The sequence below is a fragment of the Saccostrea cucullata genome, unplaced genomic scaffold (genome assembly GCF_032062105.1).
Source record: "Saccostrea cucullata isolate Sc308-1 unplaced genomic scaffold, CSIRO_AGI_Scuc_v1 ctg463, whole genome shotgun sequence".
In the NCBI taxonomy this organism is placed as follows: Eukaryota; Metazoa; Mollusca; class Bivalvia; order Ostreida; family Ostreidae; genus Saccostrea; species Saccostrea cuccullata.
In genome coordinates, this window is record NW_026925517.1 from 15,861 (window position 1) to 42,552 (window position 26,692).

The 26,692-nt window shown below is 32.2% G+C and overlaps 2 protein-coding genes and 1 long non-coding RNA gene across 3 annotated transcripts; all 3 read right to left on the bottom strand.

Annotated features, from left to right (window-relative positions):
- Positions 1-2,128: 2,128 nt before the first annotated feature.
- LOC134269065 (neurocalcin homolog) lies at positions 2,129-8,316 on the bottom strand. Its single transcript, XM_062751283.1, has 3 exons — positions 8,223-8,316; positions 4,643-5,117; positions 2,129-2,640 (listed from the first exon to the last, which is right to left on the bottom strand). The coding sequence occupies exons 2-3, from the start codon at positions 5,018-5,020 to the stop codon at positions 2,455-2,457; spliced, it is 564 nt and encodes a 187-aa protein (XP_062607267.1). The 5' UTR covers positions 5,021-5,117; positions 8,223-8,316; the 3' UTR covers positions 2,129-2,454.
- A 5,302-nt stretch (positions 8,317-13,618) lies between these two features.
- LOC134269067 (uncharacterized) lies at positions 13,619-16,132 on the bottom strand. The gene is made up of 2 exons (XR_009992493.1): positions 15,911-16,132; positions 13,619-15,005 (listed from the first exon to the last, which is right to left on the bottom strand). It is a non-coding gene; the product is annotated as an uncharacterized LOC134269067 (long non-coding RNA).
- A 621-nt stretch (positions 16,133-16,753) lies between these two features.
- On the bottom strand, positions 16,754-19,617 carry LOC134269066 (perlustrin-like protein). The gene is made up of 3 exons (XM_062751284.1): positions 19,270-19,617; positions 18,805-18,900; positions 16,754-17,177 (listed from the first exon to the last, which is right to left on the bottom strand). Exons 1-3 carry the CDS (start codon positions 19,467-19,469, stop codon positions 17,117-17,119), a joined length of 357 nt encoding a protein of 118 aa, XP_062607268.1. The 5' UTR covers positions 19,470-19,617; the 3' UTR covers positions 16,754-17,116.
- Between the last annotated feature and the right edge of the window lie 7,075 nt (positions 19,618-26,692).

Below are 26,692 nucleotides of genomic sequence, written 5' to 3' on the forward strand. Positions count from 1 at the left end.
GAAACTCTTTTTCTCTACCCTTTGGTATTGAGCCGATGAACTTAGTTCATATTATAATGAAGAAGGGTATTAAATATGCTGAAAATTGTGAATTTCATGGACTCTAGGACCAGGGGTTCGGGTGATTAGGCCAAAAGGGTGGGGCTCTAATGTTTATATAGGAGAAAAGCATTTAATCATTCTTCTCTGCTCCAGGATAGTAACAGATGAACTAAGCAGATAGTTATGATGAGGAAGGGTGTCTCTCATCGTCGCAAACCACGGCCAAAATGTACGATCCTCTCCCATTCTGGCCGTGGTTGAATAAGAGGAGAATATTTCGTACTTCATTAAAATATTGACCAATGCGGGTAAAGCATAGTCGGAAAATGAACTTTGTCGCGACCTTTCAATAGCCAATCACTCTTAACAAAATATTTTTTGTTTACTGATGATGTCGATGATTTCAATTGCGATAGAAACATATATTGTCAATGGTTGAACATGACGTCACAGCATAGAGGTGTAAATATTCAAGATTACGACGGTTTATGTGATCAAGCAGCCGCGGGTAGGAGAGAGCTACATGCGGACTCTGAACCGTGGCTTGAGACGATGGGTAGTATGTGGCCTACAGGATAAAGGGTTCCAGGGGGCCTATTTTTATGCTGAGAATAACAAAAAATGCTTTAAAAATTTCGTGTGATTTTTGATGCTAAGAGAATGAAATCTTGAAGCATTTTAAGGAACTATTGTATGTCTCGAACTTTTCTTATTTAAGCATCAATTATTCACAACACAGTCACAATCAGAAACCAATTTACAAAATCTCTGCAGCCAGCTGTGATCGTTCTACGAGGAAAATGTAGCTTTATGACAATTCAATGTTGCCTCTCTTCTAGAAATTACAAAAACATCCACATTTCATTGAAATAAAGCTAGAGGAATTGCCCTTATTCTCTAAAGATATGGTCAACATTAAAGACCATAATGTTTGGTATTTGATATATGTTATTTCCGCTTGATTTCTTTCACCAAGAAGGTACTAGTTATTAGTAAGACTTCAGATATTTTACATCTACCATCGTTGAAAGTAAAAGTATTTTAAAGAAATGAAGACGCCTATGTATATAAAAGGTCAGTGTGAATAAACTTACATAAACTTGTACTTCTGACCTGAATTTATACGCTGTAAATATTTCTCATTGTCCTCGTGTTGTACCATATATTTTAGATGATTTTAAGTAAATAAATAAACTTTAATTCGAGTCCACTCGCCTCAAAACTATTCGACTCAGATGGACAAGATGGTATCCTTAAATTAAGTGGTAATGATCCCTTGTACTTAGTATTGATCACCCTTTTAGTGATTTTTGTATTATTTTTTTTCCCATCACTATATTCCGTATTAATATAATATATAAGTGTATATATTGCTTAATTCTCTATTCTAAACATTAAATAGTTGGATGTCACCTAAACGAGATAGGTCCAAGATTCAATTTAAGACGGGAAACCCGACATTTCTGGTCCTGGACACGCCTCTGAATTCCAGCAACGTTAAGGGTGACGTACTCCTCTTTAGTACTGAGACATGGAGGATGACTGTCACCACAACACAATTCTTTTTGGAGACGAGCGTGTCTCCGGATTAGATGGCCAGACAAAATTAGATACATCGATTTGTGACAAAGAACAAACCAAGCCACCTAAAGAAGATATAGTGCAGAAAAGGTGGAAGTGGATAGGGCATACGCTATGCAAGCCCTGCAATAACATCACAAGGCAAGTCATATCCTGGAACCCCCAAGGCAAGCGTAGAAAAGGCCAAAGAACACCTGGCGGTTAGATTTGGAGGCAGGCGTCAAAAGCCTGGGCAAAGACTGGAAAGAGAAAGTATTGATAGAGGCCTAAGCCCCAAAAGGGGTGGCAGTCATAAGTTAGTAAGTAAGTAAGTATGAAATTGTCTTTTATTTTGTTAAATAAAAAACTTGTTACAGTGCCATACAACGTATTTATAATATTTTTTTTATTTATTTTATTCAATGATCTAAGATACATGTTTCATTTGAGCAAACGATATCTTATAATGTTATTAATATACGTTACATTTTACTGAAATTCACTGAACCAAACACTCAACACAAAAGAAATAAAATAATTTACTCAGTCTTCATAAAGGGAATAATCGAATCGTTATACATATGTATGATTTATAAATTTTTTTCTTTCCTTCTTCTGACTAAATTATGTAAATAAACATATATATTAATAGTACAGGATCTGTAAAATGAAGAAGAGAAGGCATTTTTAATTTTATTGGACATATCTCCTTGATTTTGTAATACAATTTTTCCGAGTGATTAAAAGATACATGCAATTACACATCACATAGTGTGCAAAATAATGTTTAACCAAGCAACAGGAAGTTAATGCATGATAGATGAAAAAAAACTAAATAGTAATTTTGTAGGTTTAAATATCACACTGTAGGAATTTTACAATTGTAGAATCCCCTTTGACACCCTCTATGAATTCCGGAAGTGACAGAAGCTGGTCCATGTTTTTATCCATCTTCCGAAACAGTACTTCCGTTCTCTCCTCTGGCGTTTGTTCCTGTTCGTCTTCTTTCATTGCTGGTCCAACCATTTTGTATATTGCCTGAATTGTTAAAAAAAAAACCCACAGTCATTTGAACATTCAATGACTGACTCGTATACAGTGTATACTATATTATTGTGTTTTAATACGCAAATTTTGTTTTCAAACATGTAGTAGAGTGTAATTCCATTCATCATTTCTACGAATGTTACATAACTAATTCTTTTCTTTAATGGAACTACACCCATTCAAACTAAAATATTTAGGGTCAAGCCTCTCAGTAAAAGAAAAACAAATTTTGTCACTTATACGATGCTATAAGAAAACAAATATAGACTAGAAATTATATTGTTATTTACTTCTACCTAGAACATGTAGAACCCTAGACTGGTGCTAATGTGCTCGATTGGATGAAAACGTATATAACGCGGGTGCTACATGTATGTATGTATTTGGGGATAATTACCGTTAGAGTTATAATTAAATTAAAAATCGTAGATTACAATCGATTTTGAATTGTCATGCTAAGTTTGATTCGAAAATTTATGGCTAGGGTTACATAAAATAAACCTTATATATCATTATATGGCTATAACATGATGCATAAAAATATGAACCAAAAATTAATCAGTGACTCTTTTAAGTACTTTAAATGCTAGTAGTAAATTTATAGAAAAAGGTATTTAGTACTGCATTTGAATAATGCCTTAACTAGAAATGCTACTCTTTTATTGATACCTTCATAAAAATTCCGACTCTAGGTGAAAACTGCCTCATTATCATATTTCTATAATCAAATCACATGAGTAAATTATCCCTTTTTTCTCTTTGTGGGGAATATTATTGTCTATAAAGCGCTGTCTATAAATTGAGAATCGCACTTTTATACTCTAAGGTTATAGCAATTGATGGATTGATTGGCGAACCTGGGAAAAAACAGGTATCTGGGGGACTGTTAAAGGTCAGGTTAGGAGACATATTAAGGTGAGATTAAATTCTCGTTGAGTAATGAAGATCGATAACATTTAATTAAATAACACCACTTGTAAAACCATGCATCTTTTCGTCCCTATAACCTTTGTTTGAAAAATAAGACTGATTAAACTAAAGGTGAAGATAGGGTACGGTGATCGATCTAAAAAATAAAAGCATCTGTGAACAGGGGCTGGCTATAGAACAGTGGCTGACTATAGAACATTGGCTGGCTATAGAACAATGGTTGGCTATAAAACAGTGATTGGCTATAGAACAGGGGCTGGCTATAGAACAGCGACTGGCTATAGAACATTGGCTGGCTATAGAACTGTGACTGGCTATAGAACATTGGCTGGCTTTAGAACTGTGACTGGCTATAGAACATTGGCTGGCTATAGAACTGTGACTGGCTATAGAACATTGGCTGGCTATAGCTACACCCTTGGAAATTCCAGAGGTGGGTTCAGGCGCCCTACTGATCAGTTAAGACCGCCACACACCCTTTAGATATTATATATATTGGTTGGATACTTGATATATTCCTATGTCAAATTCAATATACAAACAAAGGCTCCAAAATGATATGAGACAGCAAAAATACTACCCCAATGGATGCTCACTCCTCCGTGGCACCTGATCACACCTCTGATGTTTTCAGTTGGAGGTCCGTGTTTGCGCTGCTCCTTTTTGTATTGCTTAATAGAGTTTTTAGCTTGAATACTGTTCGTTATCTCCATATATTTCATAGGTTCAATTTGCTATCAAGGTCACTATTTAACTGGTAATTAAAGCATTTTAAAGGTTATACGGAGATTATCGGATATTGCGTAATAGCATTAAGAATACGTGTCATTAACTTTCAAGATTCAAGATATTCATAAATGGGGGAATATTTAATAATCATATAAGCTCACTTTCATCCATTATCAACAGTTTTACGCGCGAATGGTGTTATTCGATGAATACTTTTAATTTATTTCCATTTGAACAACGTTGATTTCTCAATCTCCAAGTGAAACATATAGTTACAATTTACAGTATATTGATTAAAGTGCAAGTAGTAAAATATTTGAAGTGATAATCTTACTTTGATGATTTCACACATTTCATCTTTTGAAATATAACCATCGCCATCAAGATCGTATATCCGGAATGCAAAGTGTATCTTCTGCTCTAGGGTTCCTCGGGAGGATACGTTTAACGCACACATAAACTCCCGAAAATCTAGTGTTCCATCTCCATTCTCATCAAATGCTCTAAACACGTGTTCTGCAAACTTAGAGGCGTCTCCAAGAGGAAATAATTCAGAGTATATGTTTTTAAATTCGTTTATGCTCAAACTTCCGCCGGGACAGTCATTAATGAAGCCTTTATACCACTCCTGAATTTCTTCTTTGCTGAAGCTCGTGTTCAGGTTTAGATCTGCCAGTACTTCCGGTCTCAGTTTACTGTTCTGTTTCCCCATCTTGGTTAAAGGTGTTAAATGATACAGTGGAATCTTTTCTATACGTGAGGCAGTCCAGCCAAATGTCGGTGAACAAAATAATGCAATTATGAGTTCTCTGAAATTAAAAATAAAGATCGTCTAACACAATTGGTTAAAAATATATCCGTGTTTCCAGAGGAACCATGTATGTTTAGGATTTGAAAGGAAACGCATATAAATGACAAATCTATAAATAAATTCTCCTGAAACATTTCACTGCTTTATAAATTATTCATTTCAAATTCCTCTTACGGAAGTCATAAAGCAGCGAAGAGAGAGAGACACAGCGAGCTTACAAAGACAATAGGCAATCGTCAGCTGATTGGAGTCTCGTTTTAGCTGGAATTACCGGGGAGCTTTACACAGGCAGAGCCGAGTTCTACAATGAATGCTCCGTAACTCCACCGTATCCCAAAGCGCTCCAATATTGTCAGGATTGTAACGCAATAGACTCCGTATCACGATTCAAAGGCCAGATAGGAAAACAACGATGTTTAATGCATTTTTATAAACGATTGAAAGCCGTTGTTCTATGAGAAAGTAGATCAATGCAATGATTAAAAGAAATTAATGTCGGGATAAAAATTATTCAGATCAGTGACTGCATTTTGAATCATACCTCTCTCTGCTTTGTAGAGCAGTCTGTCCGCCACCACCGAGGCAGCTGATGCACAAAGTACCAACCTCCTCACCCAATTAAACAAAGATATAATTAATCTTGTTTTTAAAATAAACATGTACACGGTGATGGGACAAAGGTTCAATCATTGATTTAAAATTCCCCAATGAACCAATTTATGATCTGTCATTTGTGATCACAACGGGAACGAACTTGAGTCCCGGTGAAGATTGTTTACAAGGGGGCCCCCAGTTCAATACTTATTTCAAAATTCCTTTATCAATATCATCTCTTGAATAATGAAACACTAAGGTAATTAAGGCCTCTTTGTCGCATAAGAGGTCCTTCCGTTTATTTGAGGCGATATTAATCCGCTGTTGATTTTATAGTATTTATATTACAATAAGCTTATTATATTTCCCCGCAACATAACGTAAAGTAAGAGATTTATCTACAAGAAAGGCAGCTTAAAAAAAAATTTGCATTCTTTCGACCTACTGGTTAAAGTACGGTTTATTCTTCTTGTGTTTAATTCCGAAACCAATCACGATCTATTTCGTTTAATTCCATTAAATTGTGAACATGCAGGATGCGTGTTGAATATTTCTAATTAAAAACCATATCTACCTACTTACTTATTTTATTTATCCAGAGTCGGGAGTTTAGACAAACATTGTTTAAATAGAAACACAAGATGTAAATTTAGAATTGGTCGTGATTATTAGCTACTTAGGATTGTCCGTTAAAATCGACTTAGATCAGTGTTAATTTTTCTCGTATTTACTGATATCTCCCGAGCAATTTACGGCTATATATTTAACAAGTTTTCCCCTCACTCATTTGGGCATTTGCTAATGGCATGAAATCGACCACTCGTGACAAAATGAGTTTCTGCACAAGCAAGAATCTGCCGCAGTCAGACTAATAATACAAGACATTTAGAGAATTCTCAAATGTATTATTTAACAATGTCTTCAAATAAGCATCCGATCAAAGCCAGTTTTCTCGCAGTTGTTAGGCTTAGTTTCTCATTTAGTAAATGAATGTTGCATTACAGTCGTAGATCCTGGCAAATCTTTGTCTGATCACACCTTTATCATTGCGCATTGACAAACTGGCGGAGGAAGATATCGATCATAGGACTGAAAATATTAATGGCAATTCTGACAATAATTTGTTTCTTTATCTGAAGCTCGAACGACAGTGGGAAATAAAGAATGAAATGTGCAAAATATTACGCAATAGATCTTGATGTAGAGTAGCTATTATACAAGATATACAACTCCGTGCTTATTTAAGGGGGCCGACTATAGTTTTTATTGTGTCAAAACTACAATAGCGAAACTCTTCATTTTTATACCATATAACTTACATTATCTTCAGTGTACATGCAAAGTTTGGGGGAAATCTACCGTTCAGGTATTTTTGAGGGACCGTCTCAAAATACAGGAACATTTACTATAGGATTATATGGGAAAATGCCAAATTTTAGAACTTTAAAGTAAATTATACAAATACTACAATAGACATTTTGTTCAAACTGTAATATTTGATGAGTAATACTATATTATAAAATATATGTAAGAAACACAAAATTCTACCGTCTTGTTACCAGGGGGGCATCTCAAAATGCAAAAAATAGCAAATTTTACTATTTTTGTAGTGTACTACAAAATATGACGTACACAATAGATTCACTTGAAAACATATTAATAAAAATATTGGAGATATTCTCAAATTTCTATGTTTTAAATTTCAAGAGCGTATGTTTATTACTTTTTCTTTAATAATATTTTTATTACCCCTTTCTTTAAGAGGTTCAGATTATCATAACGTCAAAAACACAGTGCAACGACGTCAACCTACCTATCAATCGCAAAATCGGTTAAAAAATCAGATATATCAAATTTTGTTACATTTTTATACCTATAGTTTCTTAATTTTGCTTAATTTTAATAATTAAGCGAAAAAAATTCCAATTTAACAGTAAATACGCTTCATTTTACTATGATGCGCGAAATATTGCGCAATGAAAACTATAGTCGGCCCCCTTAATGATGAATTTTTGTCAACAGAAAACAAGAACAATCTTCAACGTTTAAAATGGTTTCTGTTTGAACTAGGTTTAACACAGTTTTTGTGTTAATGGTTTGTGATTAATATGACTTTTTCCCTATTGCGAGTTTTCTAGGAAACAAAAACATTAAGATATATAGAAATATCCAATGACAAAACACCGACAGATTTATTTATCACTTTTTCAAATCGAGCGCCAATTTTACTTTTAAGGTTTTTCATAGTCGAGGGAAAGACTAAACATTACAAAAATAACGATAAAATCCAGAATTGTTTCCGGGCTTTCTGTTCTATTAGATTGTTTTGCACTGGGACCAAAACTGAGATCCTATTCCCTAGTTCAATATACATGTTTTGACTGTCCACTCCTTGTATCTTATCATTGGTTCCGGGACCAAGTTCCTAATATACCACACGGGTACTCAACAGCTCTTCATTACAAAGTTCCAAATGAGATTTAATTCTTAAAATACTAGTATACATTACCTCTGACACTGATATGTGACATTCGCCAATAATCAACTTTTAAGCCTTCCTTTTCCACGAGAAGACTCCTATTCAATTTTCATTACCAGGACTAATTAACTGTATGTGAGTATGTCATCTACATCTTTCCACGTTTTTTCCTCGACAGAAGATGGCAATCAGTCAGTTACTTCCGTGGTAAGATCTCGAGCTGTGACTCTGATCCGGGCTACGGCGAAGGATATAGATGTTATCATCCTTCATTAAAAATAAGAAAAATTAAACATCCGGGTTATAATATTTTGTTTGTCTTATCATCTTATGTATGCTAAAAATTCAATGATTGTTTTACAAAACAAGAATGCTATATCGTTTTTTGTTTGAAATCATAGCGTTTTATAAATGTCGTATATTTAAGGCATTTAATTTGCTAAGTAAAAAATATTTTTGAATTTGAAAGAAATGGTAATATTTTATTCAATTTCAAATTTAAATAATAAATACTTGTAAATATATGACAATTTAGTGTTACCAATTCATTTATAAAACTTTTACAGGAACTAACTGAACTTAAGGTCGGTATACATAGTACTAGGATTTGCATTAGAATACCGTTCTTTGTGAAAAGGGGTCTTGATGACAAAATTTTCGAAATAAGCTTTTTGCATATTTCAAATCTATATCAAATTTAGGGTACATAGTGAAAATTTGCGCATTTTATTTGCAATAGTTCCAAAGATATACCTGCTTGAACATCGTTTGTGTTGTAATTATACCAATGACGTCTGACGACGTTATTATAATATTTTTACAAAATGACGTACATGTTAACATTTATAACATATGTCAATTTGATGAGGAGAAAAAACAGAATAATTTGATTTTTTTCAAATATTATATAGAAATAATTAAGATCACAAAGAAGAGTAAATTTCATTCAAAAACAAAATTTCTTTTGTCATTATGTGTACGTCATTCAGGCGGTGGATAGGTCATATTTTGTTGAGCCGGTCGTACAAATGGTCTTACTTTCGTGAACAAGTACTACTTGGTAAGATATCAGGCTAACGATTTATTTGAATACCTATGGAACACAATGCTACACTGTATTCGCTGAGAGCATTGTATCAAACATAGAATATAAGAAATGATGACATATTGAAACTTGAGATATAATATATTCTTGTTTCAGCAACTTGTTTGTCAATAACTTATGAGAGATATAAATTCGTATGCAGGTGATAAGGGTATAATGGTGCATTAGTAAAGAAAGATGAGGATTGAAAAGTTAAATTTATCACGTTTAATGTCAAGTTTTCTTTTTACATTACCATTACAGCGTTTTTTCTAGCAAGATATTCAAATATGAAAGAAGTGCTATTTTTCATTTCAAGCTCACTTGGATACATTGGATTTAACGAGGCCGAGTATAATTATTTCTACCCAGGGATTTTGATAATTTTTCGTTAGTTGATTTTTACTGTTATATTTATATTTATTGCATATATAAGATTAAAAAATCGAATGATCTAGAACATTCTTAAATTTTTTACCAGATTGTTCCAGTAATATCATGTTTTAATAATTTCCTAGATTTTTACTATATAAATATGGGGCCACTACTGAGATATAAAGATATATTTTCACAAATTTTACGGACACTCTGATGTATGTATTTTTAGATTCTTGCTAAGTTTGTACTTTATGATTTATATATATTACTGTTAATAAATTATTGTTAAGTTTACTGTGTGATTGATTGGCATTTAGGGTTATTCTGACCCATAACACTTTAAGATTAAAAAATCGAATGTTTACCACCCCGATTTCTTATGGGGCCATCTCAAAAGTTGTCAAATTTTACTATTGGACCCTATGGGAATTTGTTAGAATAGCGCACAATTATTACATTTTTTTCCCATATTTTTGTATTTCTGCCCTAGAGATTTCTTTTTCAGTCACATATATGAAAACTATTGTAAAAAGTCACCAAATCAAAGTTAACCATCTAGGTTGATCTATGTCTTAATGTTATTATTACGAAGTTTATTTTTTTGATAAATAATGTCTCTAATTATACCCCATTCATACGACGAAAATTTGCTTATGTGTGCAAATTTACATATGAGTAAATATACACACGTAAGTAAAAGTTAATTTGCTATGCGTTCAGACGTGATTTATGTACTTTAAGTAAATCCTTGTATATTCATATAAAATAAGGAGATCCACAGATTCAAAACTGTGGATTTTTATAGAAAGGTTATTTTCTTACTATTTCGGTATAAAAATAACTTTTGAATGTTCCTCAAAGAAACTAGGGAGAAATCCTATCCATTTATTTTTTGGTACGGATAAAAGCGAACTTTTAGGAAAGGTTTACACACGAAAAAAAAATTGAGTAAAATCATTGTTTAAAGTTGCATAATGCTTTGGTCTCGGTCCTTAAGACTTTAGAGCGTTCGGTGTTATGAAAAAGATTGCTGACTACTGGTTGGCGTCTTCAGCACAATAAAGGACGACTGGAAATCTTTTTAGTGTTTGGAAATCTACAGTACATCAAGTTTGCGAGTTCATTATGAAGTATCTGCTTGAATATTTCATATATTTTCCGGAAGAATGAAATGGGCAATCGATTTTAAAAAAATTAAAACAAAACAAATACGTGAATTGGAAATAAATACGAATCCCCATGAATCATGGAATACTAAAAAATGCTTATTTTCAACAGTGCTATTGACATTCCTGTAACATCAATTTATATGTCAGTATATGGCTCTGAAATATGGGGTTATGAAAATCTAGATGTTATTGAACGTTTACATTTGAAATTCTTAAAGCATGTATTTAATTTAAAAAGTTCCACGCCATCATATATGGTTTATGGTGAAACAGGTCGTTTTCCTCTTTATATCTCAATATACAGTAGAATGATTTCTTACTGGGCAAAACTTTTTTCCGGCCTGCAAAATAAAATTGTAAATGTGTTATACAAATATACACTAAAACTTTATTGTGATGGAAATCTAACAAATCCTTGGTTAAACTGTATAAAGGAAATCTGTAACATGTGTGGCTTATCAAATTTATGGAACCTACAAGGTGTTTGTATTAATTATGAATGGATAAGTGCTACTGGTAAGCAAACACTACAAGATCAATTTATTCAAAATTGGTTCAGTGATATAAATAATTCCTCAAAAGGACAAAATTACAGAATCTTTAAACAAAACTTTGGATTCGAAAACTATCTTTGTAAATAGTATCCCCTAAATTTAGAAAAAGTCTATTGAAATTTCGCACCACAAACCATCATTTACCAGTAGAAACTGGAAGGTGGTGTGGTATACCACTTTCTGAAAGACTTTGTACACTTTGTAGCAAAGGTCAAATTGCTGATGAATTTTATTACAATCTAGAATGCAAAGCTTTGGAAAATGAAAGGAAAAAATACCTAGGTAATTATTATTCTAGTAGACCGAATATTATTAAATTTACAGAACTTATGTCAACTCAAAACGAACAAATTCTGAAAAAAATTATGTATGTTTATTCTAAAAATTTATGACGCTACCTGTCCTCCTTAATATGTTACTTATTGTCTGTTTCTCCCTCTTTTCTCATTTTTTCTTCATTTTGTAACATTTTGTATTGTATATATTATATTTTTTGTACCTCTGACCAGTTTGTTTAAAATGTATATATGTTTTACTGTACCCCATGTACCAATATTTTGGTTTGGGAGAATAAACTGAACTTGAACTTGAACTTGTTGTTTTTAAGAGTGAATTCATTGGCAAAGACTGTAACCTATTCTGCTGTGTTCGATAATAATCAGTTTTTAAAAATGCATGAAATATTTGAAAAATAACGTATTAAAAATTCTCTTTGAATTAAAACACACGTCCGTAACATTTTTATCCAATTTCTGATTGGTTTTAGAACTCTTTTTTTTAGTATGGCCCTTCGTATACTGGGTTATAGCAGATCCTATGATTTCCTGAAATTATTTCTTCTTTCTGAAAGGTGTTTTTTTTTTCAAGTTTGGAAAATGAACCAATTCAAAAAAGTGACATATCTGGCTAATATTATTTTGTGACAAAATATTACCTTAAGTTTCTGTTTATCTCCAAAACTCCTTTACTCTTCATAGCGGGTTGGTTTGGATGCTGTCATGAAGAAATTTAATCTATTGGATTCCTGATTCTTGTTCCTTTCTCTCAAAAACCTTTCGATTTTTTTGCAAAAAATGTGCTTTTTAGACTCCTCCAGATATTGAACTGCCTTCCCGAATAAGAATTTGAACAAGACCACTAATATTAAAGAAAATGGCATCTAAAACTGTCTTTGTCCTCTTGTAATTCTTTGCTGTTTTCAGGCCTTTGCTGGTTTTGTCAAGTGCATCTTATTGTAAAAATGTTTTGAGGGCAGTAAAGCAATGGACTCAGGTTTCATCATCTGTTTGCATTTCAGACAAACGTGGATAACAACAATTTCTGATTTTTGAAAATGATTTAGATATTCTTACACGATGTCGTGTTCAATCATTTTTTCCAAACATAGGGTGACCATTGAGTACTTGTTTTTTTTTACTGTCAAATGTTTATCAAAATAGTGTGAACTACCACCAAATTATTGTCTGTGCCAATCTAATTAAAATTAGATGTTAGATCCGCTACACTAACGTTAGTGTAGCGAGTATGCGAGCGGATCTAACATCTAATTTTAATTAGATTGTTGTCTGTGCGTGTGTTGTAAAGTCAATCAAACATCATAAGTGATAATCTGTTGAATTTCGGCAAACAGAACATTGGTTGTTTGAAGTCCTTGTCGCCAAGGACGGTACCCATTTTTGATGCTCATTATATCATTATAGTTCATTAAAATTCACCCGCTCATGTATCTATAAAACAGGCATTGGTTGCTGTAAATTTCACAAATTTCAGTTCACATTTCTTTGGGATTCTTAACAAGTTTTACAGCAGTTTAAATGAAGCGTTTAATTTCACTCTAGTTCACTGATTCTTTACCATTCATTTTAATACAGTGTCTCGAATATCCCTTGTTTTCCAGTCTGTCACAATGTAAATATGAGATGAAAAGTGGTCACATCAACTGCTATCAATTCACAAAAGATTCAATCATGAGAGAAAGTCAAGCTTAATGTCATATGATATCTGTGTTGATTGTCATAGAGTTCGGGACATTATTTATTGAACAGCCCTCGTGTTCTCAACACTTTAAAGAGGATTGTGAGTGTCCCTGAGATTAGAAGTGTTTCTTTTGTATATGAGCTCAACTCATTTAAAATTCGTTTCAAGAAATTCGAATATCCTCATTTATGAAATTTGAAAACTTTAACGTTAACAAGTAAATCTTATTGCAAGTCAATTAATTTTTTATAATAAACAAGCAAAAACATTAATTGATTTTTTAATTCAATATTTAACTTGACATGTACAACAGTTAATGATAAAATGTTGAATTTTTATTTAATTATTTAACTCGATACTGTTAAAATGTTGGTCCTTGTTCAGTTATTTTTACATGTTGATTTAAAAAATTGACACCATCACTGTCTCTTTTTGCTGTGAGAATCAATTTATGCCAAATTAGAGTATCGATTGTGAACCAGTACCGTCCCTTGGAGAATTTGCCTTATTCTAAATGAGACGTTTGATAAAGCATAGGTGAAGTTACACAAATACAAGACCCGATCAAACAGAGTTCAATATGCCATCTCTATTACATTTGTCTATAAAGAAATAAACAGAGGGAAAATAAGTCGCAAATAGGGAAACGGTTTATAGATGTAGCTATATATATATATGAAGTTCCTAGTTCCTAAATGGTAATTTCTAATTCATTAAGAAGTATAAAGCATTTATTATCTATCCATCATTTCAAAAAAGTGGTAAATGTTCATTTTTATTTTTAAAAAAACAGTTCACGACAACTCATTGTTGCTAGGCTATGCAATAACTTAATACTAGTAATAAGCACTTCAAGCAATATGTGGAAGTTGCAGAATTTTATCTTTTTCCGGAAAATTCAAGAAAATGAATTAAGTGAAAATTTAATCGCTACATCGATCTTTTTTGTTTTTGTTTTTTATCAATATTTGATGTGTAATAGACTAAAATATATCACTCGTTGTTTGCATATTTTATCGCTAACAGTATTAGAATTGAATTTTACACAACATATCAAATAATTATAGTGGGCGACGACTGTGGACACTGTTTTCTGAAGGAAATGTATCCTCGAAATGCGTCATTTTGAGGCTTTTTCTGTTAAAAATAGAGAAATGCATCAAATTAACGTCATACTTCCAGAATGGTACTCTTTAATGTCATATTCTTTCCTGATCTTTCACAATCATAAACTCAACTAACATTTAAGCCAGTTTCAAACCTTTTTTGAAAACATCAAATTTTTAGGGCACAATAAAGCTAAATCCGTACCTTCTTCTTTGTATTGTGTTATATTTATAAAAGAAATATATGGAGATGATAACGAACAGTATTCAAACTCAGAAGTCCACAAAACAATACAAAATAATAGCTGATCAATCAAGGAACTCCGAAACAGCAGAGGTGGGATCACGTGCCATGGAGGCGTGAGCATCTTCTGCTAACCGGTCACACCTGCCGTGTGCTCTGTCATGACCGAGAAATAACGGAAAATTCATCGTCATTTCAGTTTGTAAATATTGGACCAACAATTAGTATGAAAAACGTCCGTCAGTATTTGACTCAATAATAAATTATATTTGCTGACAAGGTCATTGTATCAACAATAGAACTTAAGGTAGGATTCTTCTCTGGTTTCTGACTAGATGAAACATTCAAAGTATATTTGCTTATATGTCTTATATATTGAGGTGTAAGGAATTTAAAAGACCATATTTTTCTTTCCTCATCACAATTGTACAACTTTAAATAAAAATGGTAAACTGCGTTTGAAAACTAGCAGGGACTATTTTTTTGGCGGAATGATGGCGTATGAAAATATCTTCTTTTCGGCCTTTCAAAATTATAAAAGAACAATGAATTTAGTTATAATTTTTACACAATCGAAGACTTGGAGAAATTTTCAAATGTAAGTTAGATTAATAATGAGGGACTAAACTTTTAAAATATATCAAATAAATATGATTTTTCAAACAAACTAGAACTTTATTTGCTTTTAAACGCTTCCTATCAAAGTGCAGATTTGAGCCAAAAATCCGTAAAAAGTATTTTTTCTCTCTTAGTAAACGATGAAAACTTTTAGTTTTTGTATTGTTTTGTACATTTATAAAACTACTTTATTATTTGTGAAAATAAGAAAAAGTTAAATATAAGAAGCATACGAAAATAACTAATATATCCTAAAAATTTACGAAAACAGAGAAAATTCGGATTAGCCAATATCCAGTTAAGTTAAATTATTTACGTAAATTTGGTAATATCATGCTATAGATCCAATATAGCAATATGTTTTTATGCAAAAAGAACATTAAACTTTTGAAGTAGAAGTAGGTATCACATGATTGGCAACAGTTATTTTTTACTCTTAATGTCAAGGAAAAGGATAATGACCTTGACCTATAATATAAAACGGTCAAATTTAATTTCACTGATACTATCACTTACTGATATTGTCTTCTTGATTCTGTGAAAATTTCATTAATTTTTTAAATATTAGAAATGTGAGAAGAATCCTACCTTAAGAAATGATGCCTTAAAACGAGACTGTTGATATTCGTTTTTCTTCAAATTGTTTGTCAATAATTTGCCTCGATTTCGAAATTGTACATTATTACGTAAAGCTTGCTCTTGCGTATATTTGAGATATATATAATCCCCGTATACAGGTGATGAAGGTATATTGCTGCATGCAGTGTACGTACGGAAGAAAGGATAGAAAAGTTGAAGTCATCACGTTTATCATAGAGCCTGGTAGTTAAATTATCATTAACGTGTTTTCAAGTAAAGTATCCAATGTGTCAGACTCTGTGTTATCTTTTATCTAAGCTCACCGGGATATATCGTATCGACATAAGAATGAAAATAACCATTGTTAATATACAATACGTCGTCGATATATCTAAATGTCAAGTTGAAAGCCAAAGCAAGTGTTTTCTTCTTTTACGTATAAGATTTTGGACAAATTCTGCTTCATATGGATATAAAAATTGGTCTGGTAATAACGTTGCGCAATTGAAACCCTGGTGAATTCCGATAGATTGTTGGAAAACCTGGTCTCCAAAAACCACATAGATATTGTCAATCAGAAACTAAAACATCTTTTGATGTCAACTTCAGAGTACTTGTGTGTACTATTAGAATGTTTTTAACAAAATAATTTTGCAATTGACCAATGAGAAGGTAAGTAAATTTTCGTGCTCCGTTTTTATTGACAAATCATTCAAAAATAATCAGAAAGGCACTGTTGTGCAAGAGATTTTTAACTGAATAATACGCTTAGCAAGATTTTAAAGTAATCTTTTACTAGTCTATTGGATGTTGACATGGCTAATGCGACGTCAGACATATCTCGGATCCAAATTAAAGAATTTGAATAAATTTTTATTTGCTCTGTTAAAAAAGTAAGAAGGTACATTAATCAACTGGCAAAATGATTACTTTTAGGTTATTTCTCTTTCCGTCTTAATCAACGTAGTACAATTATCTTAACTTACATGAGATCTTTCAAAATTTAAATGCTTTGAAAATACAGGGCGGTAGTTGTAGCATTGTTTGTTATATACACAGACAATTACAGGCAATACAGGCATAATGAAATGCTATTTCTTATGAAATAAAAGGAATAAAATCTAAAAGCATATTTTTAAAAATATGTATACCTTGATACAATTTAGAAAAAAAATGGTTTAACAGTTACATGAATACTTGTGATGTTCCATAGAGTTATATACGATTTCTTCTTTCTGTGACGTCAGTATTTTCCACCACAACTGGTTGAATAACACTGAAAAGAATTACAGTAAAATGAAACGAGAGTAGGGGTACATAGATACAAAATCTAGAGACTTGAAATACTTAATTCTCAGAGACTCATACCTAATTCAACAATCCAGTCCTAATTTATATCAAAGATAAAACATTTTTTGTGGTTTTTGACAAAAAACAGAGATTGACGTTATTCGACACGACTACTTTCCGAAAAGTATACCCCAAATTTTTTATCACATTTAGAGGGAGTCATTTTTTAACTGAAATGAGTTTGTCAAAATTAAAAAGTAACATCCGCCGGTGTATTCGGACAAGAGGGCTGTTGTTTAAAAGTGCCAAATGAATGTTTGTTCTGCTTTTGAAATTTTGAGTATGATAACATTTTGTTACTTTCTCATTACATTATTAAACTGATAATTGAAAATCAAGTATTTTCCTATCAAGGTACGCAGCAATATTTTATTAGCCCTGTTATACGTGAAATACAGCTTTAGTCAAACTGCTTATTAATGTACGTGTAATTATATGCAACGACAGTATCGTCTGTTTAAAATATTTTAAAAGACTCCCAACTTATTCAATATTCAGGAATATGCTCTGAGTATGATCAATTCTTAAAGCGAAGCATGCTACTAGCTAATAAGTTAATGATACAGGGATTTTTACAAATTCGCTTCAGATCTGCAATTCGTAAATTTCATTACCTTGTTAATTAACCTGTAATGAGGTCGTACTTTGTATTTTGGCTGTCCAATGACTTGTTTCATACTTCATGTTAGGCTTTTGTTCTTGTCTATGCAATGTATCCTTGATCAATTTATTGGACTCTCAGTGGGTGTGACCTATCAACAGGAGATGCTTAATTTCCTAAAGCACATGCTCCTACCTCTGGATGTTCCAGTGGTCCGTGACCTATGACCTCATCACATTTGTGTATTGTTTGTAGATTTCTACAGAATGATCACTATTCTTTATCTTCGCCTTTTAAATTCTCTAATAAATGACTCTATGAACACTGAACCTCTTGAAACGTTAACTCTTAATTTGGGTTTCTTACTTGAGTTTCGTCTACGTTTCCATAAATCTATTAGAAGATTAATTGAGTCCCTGCTAGTTGACTCAGAAAAATTGTGCCTAGTTAAAATTAAGTTAGTAAAGTATTCTTATCATTAAAAATTTATTATTTTTTATCAAAATGGAAATTTTGTCAAATAAATAAATAAAATACAATGTTTATGTATTTATAAAATTCTTTTTGAAAAGTTACTGAATTAATTGCTTTATAATAGAAAATAACTTTATGCTTATAAATCTTAATTTAATTACTGTATGATTTAAACTGACAAATCGTGTACTCTGGTGACAATATAAAAGATGTAATGTTCATTGAAGCGTAATAAACCAGGCCGTGTTCGATGAAAATCCTAGATTATCATGTTACAGGGATTATATATAAGACGTCATATACTAGTAGTTTAAAAACTCACATGTATATAGTTTCAAAATGTTCATAGCAATACTAATTCAGTGATGTTAGATTTTTCAAATAAAAAATTATTCTTCATATTAATCAGTTAATGATTTTTTGTTTCGTTTATCTTTTCCCTCTAATTTAAACTGCTTAATTAAAAAAAATTACTCACACAAATTGGCATGTTCCTTTAAAGTAGGTCAAGAAGCGAGGGACATGCACAAGCGCCTCTCCATCATCATTGATGCACATCAGTCCCGAGGCACACCTGTAAATCAAGGACGGGATGTGAACATCACATTCATAGTCAAACATGTATGATTAAAATATAAATAAATGAATGCTGTTATGAACATGAATATTTTATTATGCTTGGTGAAACTTTCTTTTTAACTGTTCAATGAAAAATGATAAGTAATTATGAATGTCCAAACCAAGTATTTCTTTCTTTTATAAGAAATATATCATGACTCCACTTTGTGAGAAATATATGTAAATAAAATCATAAAATCATCGCTGCATATCTAAATTAAATTTATCTGTATAACCCAATTAATAACAAATAGAATGACTGTATGTTACATATTTTTCTCTTATTAAATTCAATGATTATATAAACGGACAAATTGAAACCTACCTGACAGTGGACCAAGAACATTGTTCTCCAACTCTGCGCGCGCATTCTTTGCAGCAGGAACAAGGTCTTGTTACATCTTCACAATCCTTCGCGGGTAAAACTGGACAGTTCACGCCCAATCCACACTCAATGCATTTCTTAGCACACGTGATTCCTAAACCCACAGTAATTAGGAAATTGAAAAATAATACTTTCTCCATCTATTTGTTTTCTTAACTATCCAGTTAAAATGAACATTGGCAAGAATACATAAAATATATATCTTCGTATGATTAAGAGAAAACAAAATGTGCAGTGTGCACCGTTATGTAACTTCAATTACATCATTTGCTGGTTCTGGTACAGTTTGCCATGATTTTTTTTCTCTCAGCATCTCAAACAGTTATTCACTGAGGATAATTTGTCATGAAAACTTTGGAAGTGAAAGGAATGCAGCTCCACTATTAAAGTGCTCCTTGAGAGATGTGCGGTTGTGTGCAGAGGATTGCCCGAAAGATAAAAGCTGGTGATTTACGTTCAGAATATTTACCGAATTCCAATGCAATTGAAACTAGCATAACGAGGTGAAAACAACAACAGAATATTGTAATATTGATAAATTTAAAACAAAATCTTTTTTTTGCTTTGTTCTACATTACTTCCTGCCTTTTTCACTTTTTTAAGTGAAAACAAAGTTTGAAGTTTTCTTTCCTCCATCCTTTGGATATTGAAACTGTTAAAGAGGTATATATAGACCAATAGTGGGGCATGCTTTATCATATATGTGAAATTAATTTTTTTTTCTCAAAATAACAAAACCAAGATTGAATAAAATTAAAATTAGCATTAAGACACTTTAAGTTATACATGTAAATAACATGTATTATACACAGGTCTTTGTTAGTCACTTCCGTTTCTTGTTTCTATATTTTATTTCTATGTGTCTTCCTATCAAGAGAACATGGGCGGTTTGTTGTAAGTAATTCTCAAAATATGAATATTATTAATTTGACAATTGTTATGATATTTACATATTAACCTTCCTAAATCTGTTCAATTTATGAGAATAAATAGCATTCTTTTTTAGAAGAAACATTGCTTCTAACGAAATAATACCCGGTAATCACTGTCATTATTAATTAATCAATCTATACATGTAAAAAAAAAAAATTAAGAAAATGTTAGATAAAAAATAAAATATCACTGGATTAAATTTGATTAGCGTCAATAGTTCAAGTTTGTTTTTCGTAGTTCAAAGTTTTTAATCGGAGGAACAGTAATTAAAAGAAATAAAATTTCCCTTGTTACATCCACGATAAAAAAAAAATGTTACATCACATTTCAAATAATTTTTTTTCAGTGATTATATCTTTTCCAACCACAGTGAACAAAAATAATATCCAACATCATTTTATTGAACTGATTGTGTTATAAACAATGAGTAAGTTTTTTTCTTTAAAAATGCAAAGCCGCTGCATATACAAACAATTGTTTAAAAACTCAAGAAAAAAAATTGTTGAAGAAATTGACATTCTTTAAAATGTAATTACTAACTTTCATTCTTTTATCAAAAACAAGTGTGACCATACTATTTATATGTGAAAACAAAATGTGTTTGTGATAAAAAAAAAAACCCGGTGCACCCTTATTGAAGCTTTCGTTCTCAAATATCCAAACTCTAAATCTCTAACTCCAAGTTCAAGGTTAGGAGACCATTAGTAAACAAAGAACTTCTGTCATATACATTTCAATAGTTCAAAAGTTATAGCCAAGGTTAAAGATTGTCTTTTTTCAAAATTGACTCAAACTCCAAGGTCAAAGTCCAGAGGTCTAATGTGTTTGTACCCGAAGAAAGGTTTTGTCACATAAAAATACACCTGTCAAATATGTTAACCATAGCCCCACCCATTCAAAAGTAACAGATAAGTCTGAGTGAACAAAGAGACAAGCAGGAGGACGGTGTCGCATAATATACGTTCCGGGTAACTTGGCGTTCCGGCCGGAACGCTAAATACCTATAATATTGGTTCCGGGCCATAATAAACGTTCCGGCCCGCGTAAGATTGGTTCCGGCCGTAAAAAACGTTCCGGGCAACCAAGCACCCTATTAAACTCTCTATTTATATTTAATATTGGCTGTTAATTTTAATTTTCTTCTTTCTTTTATACCTTCGTATATGATACAGCAGGATTTAATCTTAAGACAACATATATGTTTACATTTCAAGTCAGAATATGCGGTCTTTTTACCAGAGACATTATATATTTATTGATGCCTCTGATTTAAATATATTAATCCACGAAATTCCAGTTGATTATTTTGATTCTTTGTAAACAAAAGAAGGTGTGAAACTTGTTTACATTGACATACCCCCATCGTGCTGTTTTACGACACACTTGGCTTCATCGATACGAATAATTGCGCAGTCTTGCGAATCGCCGTAAGCACACATGACCACCCTGATCAGATGATAATGTTGATAGATTAATTATATTTACGATAAAATACTTTAATTTTTAGATAATATTTTAATTTCCTTACAATTTTTTTAAACACCCATACATGTAGTTGCGTTTTTTTTAAACCAAATAATTATATTTATAAATTAAAATACAAGAACATAATGGGAAACGAGTGCATGCCGGATCTAAAAAGGGAATTTATAATTTAAGCATTTAATACGAAGGAAAAGTGTTTCCCGTTTGTTGATTATTTTTCTTCGTCAGGTGAAGTTTTTTTTTTTTTTTTTTTTTTTTTTTTTTAATTTTAATGTTATATGTCAACAAAACATGCACATGATCAACTTGGAAATGTTTCAATGACACGGCTAAAAACTTTTGAATAAAATTCAACTCATTTTTATTTATGCACGAAAGTACAAGTACATTTGTATTCATTTGTAAAAATAACACTGAAGAAGAAATGTATTTCAGACACAGATCTGTATTTTACTATTTATATGAATAGCATTGTGAAGTCTGCTTACCCCCCCCCCCCCCCTTCCCCTGCAGTGAACAATAGACAAAAAACTTGATTTGCTTGGTATGAAATTTTCTATATTTTAATTAACAATTTGTTGAATGTATTCAACAAACAAAGGAGTCTTAGTGGGGAAGGCAACCGCGAACGTTTGTTCTATCGCCTACCTGATTTTTCAAAAGACATCTTTGAATGACTTTTCTTATAGATATAATGGGTTTTTTTTACGAACTTTCAAAAACTATAATTATTTGGAAAAGAAGAAAACGTTTCACTTTAATTCTGATAAAACGTGTATTTCCGCTCTAGAACTCTATGGGAATGTAAAATCTTAATTTAAAATGAAAACCTGCAGGCATGCTTATGAAGCTATCGTAGGACTAAGACATCTCTTAAGACGAACTTACGACATATCTTAGTCTTAAGTGAGGCCATCGAAGCTATCCTATCTTAGGAGACCTCCTAATCTTAGTCCTAACTTTAAGATGACTGCGGACATGTCATATCTTAGGTGATTTTAAGAAACGCTGGTGTCAGGAAAACAAGTAAGAATGTTTTTCGTTTAAATAAATCAACTATTTACTGTAAATTAATGATTTCTTTAATGAACTAAATCCATTTATGAACATCATACCGTGTGAATATATGTATATGCCTGTACAAATAGAAATGGAGAGAACAGTTAATAAGAATGCGCTCATTGACATGTATGCATTTAAAGATTAAAACATTGAAAAAGATTTATTCAAGTCCTTTCTAAGTAGATAAAAATATACAATTGTTTTTTATTGGAACAAAAACGGAGTTATAGGGGGGATACATTCAAAAGATCTAAACCAATCTGCTGCGTTTATTGGTTTAAGCCGATGTAAATAATAAAAACAGCAGAGAAACAACACATATTCAAAAAATTAAAGAAAGTTTATAGAGGTGACTTCCTCTTCGTGGAAGAGAGAGAGAAAGAGAGAGTTTGTTGATCAACTTGGACAAAGAACAAGAAAAGATGTTATATGAAACAACTAAGTAGCAAATAGATATGAAACATCTTTCAGTAATTGCTACCGGAACGTTTATTATGGGCATACTTTTTGGTTCCGGGCTAACTTAGCTTCATCAAAAACTGGAAAACAAACAACTAAGTAGCTAAAATATATGAAATATCTTTCAGTAATTGCAACCCGGAACGTTTATTATGGGCATAATTTTTGGTTCCGGGCTAACTTGGCTTCGTCAAAATCTGGAAAACAACTAAGTAGCTAAAATATATGAAATATCTTTCAGTAATTGCAACCCGGAACGTTTATTATGACCATAATTTATGGTTCCGGGCTAACTTACCTTCGTAACAAAATGGAAAAGAAACAACTAAGTAGCAAAAATATATGAAATATCTTTCAGTAATTGCAACCCGGAACGTTTATTATGACCATAATTTTTGGTTCCGGGCTAACTTGGCTTCGTCAAAAACTGGAAAACAAACAACTAAGTAGCAAAATATATGAAATAACTTTCAGTAATTGCAACCCGGAACGTTTATTATGACCATGATTTTTGGTTCCGGGCTAACTTGGCTTCGTCAAAATCTGGAAAACAAACAACTAAGTAGCAGAAATATATGAAATTTCTTTCAGTAATTGCAACCCGGAACGTTTATTATGAGCATAATTTTTGGTTCCGGGCTAACTTAGCTTCGTCAAAATCTGGAAATGAAACAACTAAGTAGCAAATAAATATGAAATATCTTTCAGTAATTGCAACGTTAACCCGGAACATTTATTATGGGCATAATTTTTGGTTCCGGGCTAACTTAGCTTCATCAAAAACTGGAAAACAAACAACTAAGTAGCTAAAATATATGAAATATCTTTCAGTAATTGCAACCCGGAACGTTTATTATGGGCATAATTTTTGGTTCCGGGCTAACTTGGCTTCGTCAAAATCTGGAAAACAACTAAGTAGCAAAAATATATGAAATATCTTTCAACCCGGAACGTTTATTATGACCATAATTTATGGTTCCGGGCTAATTTAGCTTCGTAACAAAATGGAAAAGAAACAACTAAGTAGCAAAAATATATGAAATATCTTTCAGTAATTGCAACCCGGAACGTTTATTATGACCATAATTTTTGGTTCCGGGCTAACTTATCTTTGTAACAAAATGGAAAAGAAACAACTAAGTAGCAAAAATTTATGAAATATCTTTCAATAATTGCAACCCGGAACGTTTATTATGACCATAATTTTTGGTTCCGGGCTAACTTAGCTTCGTAACAAAATGGAAAAGAAACAACTAAGTAGCAAAAATATATGAAATATCTTTCAGTAATTGCAACCCGGAACGTTTATTATGAGCATAATTTTTGGTTCCGGGCTAACTTAGCTTCGTCAAAAGCTCAAATTGAAACAACTAAGTAGCAAATAGATATGAAATATCTTTCAGTAATTGCAACCCGGAACGTTATATATGATCATAATTTTGGTTCCGGGCTAACTTATCTTCGACACAAAGTGGAAAAGAAACTTCAAAATAGCAAAAGATTTTAATAAAATAACTCTCAGTAATAGTCACCCAGAAATGTGACCATAATTTGGGTTCCAGTCTGAGTTATCATAGTCAAAGATTGGAAAAGACAGACAGACAGCCCGAAATACAGGTATACAGACAAAAAACCTTTGAGCTATAGGAAAGAAATTTTAAAAACCTCCTATGGCCTAAAGAAAGCCCTAAAGATTTTGAGGTCAAAGGTCAAGGTAATGAATTCATAAATTATTTTTAACATTTTCGTTTCCACGCGATATATATGGAGAGAAGCCTTTGAGTGGAATTTTATACCACAACTCCCTATGTCCTATTTATGAGGAAGGCCTCTAAACTATTGGTTTTGAGGTCAAAATTTCAAAGGTCAACATCGTTAATTCATATACATGTATTTGTATATTCTTTCTGGGTGTAAAACTTTCATTTCTGGCCATGGACGATATCTCAAGAAGCGTTTACGATTTTGCAATGAAATGTCATACCATAACTCCCTAACACACACCCGTCTTAACCCCCCCCCCTTCGGTTCGTGCATGCTCTTCTTTTCCGTAATGCGGGGGACATAGATTCACTGAATCAGCTTGTTTTATAAATCATGTTTGCATGACCTTGGGTATTAATGAGAACATTTTAAAACATTCTTTCTTTACACTTGTATTTCCATGTTAGCTTCTGTTTTCCCAAAAATCACTCCCCTTAGACACTTGTTTCCGCTATCCCAGTTGGTTCTACGGATCCATTTTGTTCTGCATGTATAATATTTTAATTAAAAAATATAATTTTATTCCCTATAAATTGTGGTCCCGTCTTACCTTCAATTGCCACGATTTGTGCAGACAAGCATCTACAATATGCCATGATCCTGCTTCGTAATTTTCTTCTTTTCTACAACAGTGATGCTCCAGAAAAAATAAATAGAACTCTATTCCATGTTTTGCAAATTAATAATTAAAAATTAAATAAAACTTTTACATTTTTGCAACTGTTATAATTGAAACTTCCCCATAACAAAATGTTGGAATATTGATAAACAACTTTTCATTTTGTGGGGCTGTTGAAATATAATCTCCATTTTCTTTTAAATTGGAGAAGGGGTGAGATTTTTAAAACACGTAGCGCAGCTACATGAACATTATTGCAGTTTACCTTTAACCTACATGTACCTGTGTAAATGTGCATTTTTTAAACCTTCATGTATTTATTTAATATTTTTCTCCGAAGCAGTTGAGATTATTTCAACATAATGACATTGGCGTCAGAAGCAAATTGAAAGGGGGGGGGGGCTTAAGTGAAAGAAAAAAATTAAACCTACAAAAAAATTCTTGACAAGCAAAAAAAGAAAATGTGTCAATTGTCAATACACGAAAATTCTATTTCGTGGGGGTTTAGGTTGGGGGGGGGGGGTGTTATGATAGAACTTCTTCCTGTTCTATTATTTTTTTTCCAAACACTACCATTTCCCCATTTTTAAAACTCAACTGCAACGTGTCGGTTGAAAAAGGGTGTGTGTGTGTGTGGGGGGGGGGGGGGGTTAAACCAACGCCCCAATGTACGATGTCTATATTATGTCTATTTTTGCAAAAAAAGTGGGGGCAAAGCCTCCCTACCCCCACCCCCTCCGGTTCCGACGCCTATGAATGGCATGTATAAAACGATCATATTTTTACCAACTTCATTGTGTTTTATGTATTCAAACACCCATGCAGAAATATTTTTTTTTACCACATATCTTAAGCGGTTGGTGGTTAGGACATTCCTCGAGGTAACACTAATGTGCATTTTAATTCCTTTAAAACAAACAAATAGCAAAAAAAAAAAGACGAAAGAAAAGTAAAAGAAAAAAAAAAGATTTTTTTTAAAACTTGATCGTATTAAATAAAAAGCCAGTGGTGGATCCAGAGGGGGGGTTACGGGGGTTGCAA

What these genes read in the sequence shown, in the direction of transcription:
- LOC134269066 (XM_062751284.1), bottom strand. Translation starts at nt 19,469, where the DNA reads ATGGAGAAAGTATTATTTTTCAATTTCCTAATTACTGTGGGTTTAGGA. An exon ending in TGTTCTTGGTCCACTGTCAG is followed by an intron (nt 18,901 to 19,269) that starts GTAGGTTTCAAT and finishes CTTGATTTACAG; the next exon opens with GTGTGCCTCGGGACTGATGT. An exon ending in AAAGGAACATGCCAATTTGT is followed by an intron (nt 17,178 to 18,804) that starts GTGAGTAATTTT and finishes AATTCTTTTCAG; the next exon opens with TGTTATTCAACCAGTTGTGG.
- LOC134269065 (XM_062751283.1), bottom strand. Translation starts at nt 5,020, where the DNA reads ATGGGGAAACAGAACAGTAAACTGAGACCGGAAGTACTGGCAGATCTA. An exon ending in AAATGTGTGAAATCATCAAA is followed by an intron (nt 2,641 to 4,642) that starts GTAAGATTATCA and finishes TTAACAATTCAG; the next exon opens with GCAATATACAAAATGGTTGG.